Source organism: Myxine glutinosa, chromosome 10 (assembly GCF_964187855.1).
Source record: "Myxine glutinosa chromosome 10, kmMyxGlut1.1, whole genome shotgun sequence".
In the NCBI taxonomy this organism is placed as follows: domain Eukaryota; kingdom Metazoa; phylum Chordata; class Myxini; order Myxiniformes; family Myxinidae; genus Myxine; species Myxine glutinosa.
Window position 1 is genome coordinate 89,984,816 of NC_136270.1, and position 9,263 is coordinate 89,994,078.

At 46.6% G+C, this 9,263-nt stretch overlaps 1 protein-coding gene across 1 annotated transcript in view; it reads right to left on the minus strand.

Moving 5' to 3' along the window:
* Positions 1 to 9,263, minus strand: part of LOC137433986 (AP-3 complex subunit mu-2) — a 27,066-nt gene that overhangs the window by 13,382 nt on the left and 4,421 nt on the right. Inside the window, exons 3-4 of the mRNA XM_068126534.2 lie at positions 3,676 to 3,930; positions 1,470 to 1,641 (exon numbers count right to left, since the gene is read on the minus strand). Coding sequence (XP_067982635.1) covers positions 1,470 to 1,641; positions 3,676 to 3,930 — 427 coding nt within the window. The remainder of the gene's footprint in view (positions 1 to 1,469; positions 1,642 to 3,675; positions 3,931 to 9,263) is intronic.

Here is a 9,263-nt window from a genome sequence, read left to right on the forward strand (position 1 = left end):
TCTCCCTTCCACACATCTCCCTGCTCTCAAATGTTGTGTTTGTGTGCTTCCCCTTCTCTCCCCATCTTGTCTTCCGCTCCCTCTTTTTATATATTTTGTTTGTCTGGTTGATTTGTTTGTGAAAGAAATGTTAGCTCGTTCACGAGCCTCGATTCAGTATACAAAAAAAAAAAAAAAAAGAAGAGTGAGAAGGCTGCAGACTGCCGATCTGAGGGATGAGGTATGAGCAGCAGAGAGTGGAGTCATCAGCAAAGAGATAGAGAGGATTTTACAGAGTCGGAGAGATCATTGATGAAGAAAATCAATGATCAATGATCAATGAGTCGTTTATTGCTCCCTGTTAATGTAAACTAATGACAGTCATAGTTTGACATAAATATTATTTTTAGGGAAATTCCCCACCCCCCAAAGCCTCAACTTACGCTCACAACTCTGTCCTTTGCTCTCCCTCCGCAACCCTAAGGCATCAATCCTCTTCACATTTCAAGTCCCCCCTCCCAAACCACAACTCCTCAATCTCCTCCCCACCATAATTCCCCCCCCCCCCCCCTCTACCACAACAACTCTTCAACCCCCACTCCCTTCCCCTTCCCTCCACAGCTCCCCAGCCTATACTCCCCAACCACAAACCCAACCTCCTGCCTCTGCCCCAACTCCTCAACCTTCCCCCCTCCCACTGGAAGTCCTCCACCCCTCCTCAACCCAAAGCCTCAGCCTCACCCTTCCAAATCCATCCCATTTTAATTCCCCCCGCACCCCTCCTCCTCACCAGCATAAAAGCAAACGGGCATTCCCAAATCGAAACAGCTGAATGTTAAACGCTTTCTGCTCTCCTATCATGCTATCAACGACTTCATTGAAACCGTCATGGTCACCTATCAAACTCACAATTTTAACAAGGAATAGTCATAAGTAATAGCAAGAACCTGCACAACCTCCGCAATAAAATTGCTGCTTGAGAGAATGCCACATAGTTATTTGGGTGGTGCATAAACAACAGATCACTGCCTCGATCGCTGAGGCCTATCTTCACAAGGCCTGTGATGCCTATCAGCTCAAAACTCTTTTAACTGTCGCTTTGTTAATTTTACACTGAAGGAAAAACTTATAGAGAGGGCAACAGCGATTGTGAATTTTACAGTTTCGAAGATGTCTTTCACTTCAAATCGCTGTAAGCACCAAAATGGCGGCTGTAGTATAAAAATTGTGTGTGGAGTCAGGCGAACCGTCCAAGCAATAGGTGTAACCCAGATGCACGACTCCTTTTATAGTATAGATTTGCATTTATCCAACAATAAAACGAAAAAAGAAGAGAACTCCATGAAGGCTCACGTATTTTATGGTTTAAATTTGTATCCCTTTTCCATCGGGCCTTGACAGCATGCCAATAGTCGTATCGTAGTTGATGACTTTCTATTGAGTAGCCTTCACACAGCTTAACCTTACTTATTTGATCAACCGAGTCTCACCGGTGACAGCATTTACGACGGAGCGCAGGACAGTGGGTGGTCGGATGAGCTCATGAAGAATGTTTGACTCTGTTGCGAGTGGGAAACCATTATCCAGCATCTCCTCCAAGAGTTCGTACACCAGCACCACCTGGTCTTTCAGCACCGTGTCAGACACTTCCCCAAAGTAATCCTGTTGGCGAGGAAGAATATAAAACTTACAATATGACACCTAGCTATACCACTTCAGGCAGCAGCACTGCTCTTGTCCAGGTGGCAAGCACAGGTGGAAGTCCAGGTATATTTGGTATAAACAAAAGTTAAGACTCATAGAATTGAAAGATCACCAAAGTAGAAGTGAAGAGTAAGGAAGCCCAACATATTTCACGTACAGCCAGCGGTTCAAACTTGGTGTTAGTTGGGGACATATTATGTGAAAAAGTAGGTTGGCGAGGTACCACAGGGTTAAGATTTCGGTTTCCCACTATGGCTCAAGCAAAGGGACATCAAGGAAATTAGCGAAAAGGAAAAAAGGAGAGGGAGGAGGGAAAGAAACGCTTAAACGGTTGAGTTGGGAAGGTTAATGGGGGTAATAAAAATCATGGGTCAGAATTCACTCCATTCCATCACTCCAGTGCCACATTGGGCAGTTTGTATAATGCTCAGGCTTCCTAAAATATTGTGACGAGCTTGTAAACATTGAAAATGACTACAAGTAGAACGGCACTTGGTACAGCGCGTACCTCCGCCACACCGAACAGTTTACGTTGCGTATCCATTTGATAGGTCGGATATTTTATCCATTTTATATTATTATTATTATTATTATTATTATTATTTTATTATTATTATTATATATTATTATTATTATTATTATTATTATTATTTTATATTATTATTATTTATATTATATTATTATTATTATTATTATTATTCTATTATTTATATTATTATTATTATTATTATTATATTATATATTATTATTATATTATATTATTATTATGTGAATATTTTTATCCATTTGATAGGTCGGATCTGGATTCGGATCTGAACCAAAATTTAATCGGCTTGTTCTTGTCACCTAACCTACTCATCCACCTATTTTGTCATAATCCGCCCATAACGTTTTGAGATATCGTGCTATACATCGTTTTTGGCCCTATCACTCAATGGTGAACAATCATTTGGGAATTTTAAATATTCTCGGATCCAGATTCGGATCTTCCCCAAAATCGAATTGATTCTTCCTCGTCACACACCCAACCTGCCCACCAAGTTTCGACCGAATACGTCCAGAACTTTGAGATATCTTGCTATATATATATATATATATATATATATATATATATATATATATATATATATATATATATATATATATATATATATATATATATATATATATATATATATATCGTTTTTGGCCCCATCTGTCAACGGTGAAGAATAACTTTAAAATTCAAGTTTTTAATCTTTTCCGGATCTTCACAAAATATAATAATTTCGTCCTTGTCATTCTCCCAAGCTCTGCACCAAATTCCATCCAAATCTGTCCACAACGTTTTGAGATATACTGTTCACAAACAACCTCCACCCATCCAATATAACCTCCACCCATCTGAGGTGGCTGAGGTAATAAGGAAAAAAAAATCATGATTTTCTTCCAAATCAAAATGACATTTCTGGTATTTAACAGAATATATGTGTAAAATAGACTGAATGCACCTTACAGGTGTCCATTTCTAACTCTGGGTCATCAAAATTCAGATAAAGGATAATGGAAAAGTTGAATTTGTTAAAGCATAAAAACCACCTTTAGAGGCCATTTTTCCCTGCAAGCAGGGGTTGGCCTTTTTCGGGAACCGTGGTAGTTGTTGTTTTTCGGTCCCCTATTTGAAGCAATGTTTTATGGCCGGATGCCCTTCCTGACGCCAACCCTTTTTGCCGCCTTTTTACGACAAGCAGGGAATTACCAGTGAACTGGTACTCAATTTGCCGACCTCGGAAGGATGACAGGCTGAGTCAACCCCCCTGGCGTTAATTCAGCGATTGGACCGGGATTCGAACCCAGGATCCAGGATAAAGCATAGTGAAGAAATATTTCAGGTTAATGTTTGTGAAATTAAGTAGTTGTGCGATCCAACATAAATGGATAACAGGAGGCAAATATGACTACGGTAATTCATACTTCTCAAGATTAAATAAAATAAACCCCATCCCAATGTACCTGGAAGGTGTCAGCGACACGGTGCAAAAATTCTATCACGAACAGAGGTGGCACTTCCTCTCGGACTGCTGCCACCAATGCCACACGGCCCCTTTCGGCACTCACTAAAAAGTGGTGCGGGGTGGCAAGCACGGGTGGAACCAGCCGTTGGGCAGCATCCACCGTTTGGGTCTCGGCACCACCCCCTGTGGTCGTACCTTGCTCCCCTTTGCCGGAAGCATCTCGGCTGCTCTGAGAGAAGGCACTGGATTTGGCCTAGGAGAAAGAAAATGCTCAATGCGATATTCTACTCTACAAGGCAATAATGAATTCCTGGTAAGGGGTGAAGATTACAAATTACATCTCGAGCTGATTTTGCCGATGATACAATTTAAAGATTGATATCTGTATGAACTCACTCGGTCAGTATTCAATTCGTTTATAAATTCCATCCCATTGATATATAAAGGGAATTTATACAATAAAAAACTATCATAAAGGACATGTGCAACAACCACCACCACCACGAAAAAAACAACACACACACACATATATATATAAATAAACACACACACACGCACACATATATAAACACACACACTCATACACACATACATACACACACACACATTTATGCACATATATACAAACACACATCCACGTATATACACACACACATATACATATATATATATATATACACACACATATACATATATATATTGTTGCGAATATGGAATTTGGCCTCCATATCCGCTTGTAAATATTCCCCTATTTTCTCCAATACTCCCCAACTTTCCCCGATCCCCCATTCCCTAGTCCCATTGCATGTAAATAACAATCAGTAGAGCCGACCTTCCCCTTATTCCCCCATTAAATGTCGTGCCCAGGTCCACCGCACCACACGTAGACAACTTTCGGACATCTTCCTAGTTATTCTTATTCTATGTCAGTTAAGGCCTCGTCTCCATTAATTATGACTCTTCGTTGCACCAGAATGTGATTATATGGCATCAGTAGTGAGTTTAGGACCTTTCCCATACCTCCTCCCATCTTCTTCCCCAAACAACAACAATAACAACAACTACAACAACAATTACAACAACAACAGAGGAGATGGCGGCGGAGCGGGGGAGGATGCGTCCTCACACCGGCTCGATTAGCTCCAGACCATGCGCTCCACGGGGTTACCCCGAAGGGGCTGGCTGTCAGCTCCTCGTCAGGGGCGGAGCCAGTAACCCCCCCCGCACGCACCCAATGAGAAGCAACGTGCCGATTCCACGAGGCGGAGCTAACGAGCCGAGGGCGTGTCACTCCCCGCCGGATATACGCGGCCCCGGGCCGGATGTGACGTCAGATGCGCCTGAACTACGGAGAGCAGAGGAAGCCACCGCCACCCCCAGCGCGACGATACCTCCCCGCATCTTTGGACCGGACCGTACTGGACCCTGCTTTGAGCCAAGAGTGCACCTTGAGCCATCGATACCCGCTGTCCTTTTCATCAACCCCCGTGTGAGTCAGCCTTGTCCCGTTTGTCCGTCGTCTGTCCGGGGTTAATATAAGAGTGTGTCTAAGTGCCTGTCTTTCTGTGATTATAACTCTAGCCCCTGTAATCTGACCTTTCCGTACGAATATAATTGAGAACTGAAACATTGGTGTCGTATTGTGTTATTGTAATCCAGCCGGGTGTCTTCTTTTCCTTATTGAGCCAGCATCGCGCGACTCGTCAACGTTCGGGCACAATCGGGTAACTTGTACGGATACGGCGGCCATCCCGCTCGGCCCACCATACCATCAAAGTCGTATCTGTAACAATTGGTGTCAGGAGTGGGATTCGGACCCGGGACTAAATTAGTTAGGCCCAAATTTTGGGAGGGAAAATCGATCCGGAGCGCGTACTGCGCTCGACAAAATCGATCCGGAGCGCGTACTGCGCTCGACAAAATCGATCCGGAGCGCGTACGGCGCTCGACAAAATCGATCCGGAGCGCGGGTACTGCGCTCGACGAAAGTATAACGGCGAAATTTCGAATTTGTTTTACGAAACTCGAATTTTGAAAGTCGCGCTATGGCGGATCAAGACGGCTGGGGTCCGGTAGGGGAGAGTGAGGTAGGGTCGATCCAGGACCAAAATGAGGGACAGGAGGAGAGCGAAGCAGTGAGGGCGGCAGGTTCGCAAAATAGCGCCGTCATGCACGAAGAAGCGGGCGCGCAAAATGGCGCCTCGCTGATCACCGCGCCAGCGACCGTGGCAGCGCCCCCGATGGATTGGGGCCTTTTTTTCATACAAATGAAGGCCCTTATGGCCCAGAATAGCGAGAAAATGAGGGAGGAAACGAGGGCTAATAATGAGCGATTGGGTGAGCGGTTGGAAAACCAAATGGGGGTAATGGGAAACCAAATGGGGGTAATGAGGGACGAAGCGAGGGGTACCAGTGAGAAGTTAGACAATAATTTTGAGGAGTTAGACAAGAAAATTGGGAAGTTAGACAATAATTTTGAGGAGTTAGACAACGGGATAAAAGAAGTAAAGAATGGGTTAACGGGGGTAGAAAACAGAATGGCCGCTCAAGAGAATCAGATAGAGGGAGTGAAACATGGGTTAACGGGGGTAGAAAACAGAATGGCCGCTCAAGAGAATCAAATGGAAGGGATGCAAAAAGGGTTAGAGGGGTTAGAAAACAGTATGGAAGGCAAATTGAGGGACATGAGGGACCAAGCGGAAAGGGAAGTTAAACAAATGGAGCAGCAGATAGAGGGGGTCAGAATGGGGGTAGAAACCAAACTGGATGCTCACAGGGAGGAAATGGAGCAGATGAGGGTGGCATCTGGGCAGGAGATGCAAGTGATGGGAGAGGAGATCAGAAGAGGAGTGAGTGAGGAGGTCGGAGGAGTGCGCGAGGAGGTGAGGCACTGTAAGGAGCGCATGGAGAAAGAGGTGAGAAAGGGGACTGTAAAATTGCAAGGTGGTATAGAGGAGTTGACGCTGGGAGTAGAACAACTGACAGTGGGACAAAAGGAGTTGGGGGACCAGGTAAAGAAGAACACAGCGGTAATAGAGGGTTTAAAATCGACACAGAAGGAGATGAAAAAGGACGTAGGGGTAATTAAAAAAGAGTGCCAGACGGTACATGAGGACCTGACGAGGAAAATGGACAAGGTGGTAGAGGTAATGGAGGTTAAAGAGCGGGAGGTGCGGGAGCACATAGAAAAAAATAAAGTGGAGTTAGAGGAAGAACTTAAAGGGGCGCACGAAGAGATAAAAGAAGTGAAGCACAAATTAGAAGAAGTGGAAGAAGGGATGAGCGAAATTAAGAAGCGACGGAGAGGGGATAAGAAAGAAATAAAAGAGGAGATAAAAGAATTGGTCCAAAGTCTGTGTTTGGATCGTGATGATGTGCTCATTAACCGGATGAGGGATTCGCAGGTGATGGAGGAGAAGCGAAGAGGAAGAGGACCCGGTGTAAGTGGTGACCAATATGGTCGTGCGTATGATGCGCCAGGGGATTTAAGAAGCTTGGGGGTCGAGATGGACCCGGGTGTTCGTGAGAGGCCGTTGGTGAAGTGTGCGACAGGTCTGGTGTGCGAAAAAGGAGGTGTGCAAGAAAGTCCGACTCTGGGGTGTGTGAGGAAAAAGTGCGTGCCAAGGAGTGAGTGTGCTGGCGAGAGTGAGTCGGTCGTAGCGCGTGTGCGAGGGAGCACATGGAAGCGTGGTGTGGTGAGTGTTACAGAGGGTGTGACGGGAGAGTGTGCACAGGAGTGTGCGCGAGAAAGGTGTGTGACGGACAGGTGCATGAGGAAAGAGTGCGCTGTCAGAAGTAAGGAAGAGTGTCCACCTGTGGTGAGTGTTACAGAGGGTGTAACGGGAGAGTGTGCGCGAGAAAGGTGTGTGACGGACAGGTGCATGGAGAAAGAGTGTGCTGTCAGGAGTAAGGGTGAGTGCGTTGTCAAGAATGGAGGTGAAAGTAGTGAGAGTGACAAGGAGCGTGAGTTAGTTGTGACAGGTGAGCGAGGATGTACACCTGGGATGGAAGGATGCACACCTGGAATGGTAGAGCGTGAGTGGGAATGCACGCTGGAATTGGTAGTGAGGCACGTGGTTGGGTGTGCGAATGAGAGCACACCTGTGATTGTCACAGAGGAGGTGACCGAGGAGGGGGTGCGAAGCGGTGTGTTGGTGAGGTGTGCGACCAACGAATGTGTGCCAAAGTGTTCGGTGGTCAGGTGTGTGACCAAGGCTGTGAGTGGAATGAGTGTACCTGGGTGTGTAAGGAAAGGTACGAGGAGCATGGGCACGGCTGGATGTGTGAGCAAGGAACGGGCTGCGGGGTGTAAGCGTCCAGGTGAAGCATCGACGTTACACGGGTTAGAGGTTAGAGCGACTTTTAGCCGAAGCAGGCCCTCGGTGCGTGCCGGGCCTCGCTTTGAACGGCCGCGTCCAGGCTCCACTAGGCGGAGCTGGCAGCCCGATAGAAAGGGTCGTCATGGCGACCACTTTTTGGTGAGACGTGCCGGCAGGTCGAGATCGGGACATTGGATGGCTCCACGCCGAGGTGGTGCGTGGGATCTCGGCCCGGGTAAGCCCCCGTCCCTGCACCGAGTGCCGGACGCATTCAGCCGCTGGCACAAAACAACCAGCATCCATTGCTTGGCTTTACGAAGCCGGGCTTTGGACAGGGATTGGCGCACCGAGAGGTATTAGTGAGTAGACTGGGTGATGAGGTTAGTGTTTTGGCCCCAAAATTAGAGAAAAACAAAATTTGATGATTGGCAAGGGATTGGCAGTAGTGATTGGCAGATGATGAGTAGTGATTGGCAAATTTTTGATTTGTTGAAATTTGATGTGCAAAATTGGTAGTGAGAGACCCCCGATGTGGTGGGATGGCAAATCCACCATCCTTCCCATGAAGGGGGGCAAAGGAGCTATAGCTTATGGGGTGTATGGCAGTGAAAACTAGCCCGGGTGGGTTAGGATATGGTGTGTAGGGATCTAGCGAAGATGACCTTAGGTAACGTTAAGGTTAGTTAGTGACTGATACCTGTAGTGGGGACGCAGGCAGATTAGTGTGGATTATAATGACGAGGGAGCGCAATAGTTTAAAGGGATGACTGGGAAGCGCAAGTTTCAGAAGGGAGTAGTTAGCTGAGATGATGCGGTGTGTGTGAGAATTGAACAGGTGTGATTGCACAGGTGTGCAACTGGACAGGTGTGTGGAGCAGTGTATGAGTAGTGAGTGTGTGGATCAGCGCGAATGCGCTTGGGGAGAGAAGGGTGCAGGTGGCACCAGGTGTGAGAGCACAGGTGTGCAGGTACAGGTGTGTGGAGAGAGTTGGAGTGAGTGGTACGGAGTGGTGTGCATGGTGCGAAGGTGTGGATGGGGGAAGAGTGGACCCCTTTCACGAGCACCCGGGGCGGGTAGTGTAAGTGTTAGGTAGAGGGTGCAGGTAAATTGTGGTTGGATAGTGGCATTTGTGGTGCGGTTGCAGAATGGTGTTGTGAATGGGTGCATTAGTGTTGTGGAAATGGCTGGGCGTGTAGCCTGTTAGTGTGTGTAGTTGGTTGGGCACTCCACCACTGTGAGGATGTCGGCCAGGTGAGGCCGCAGGTG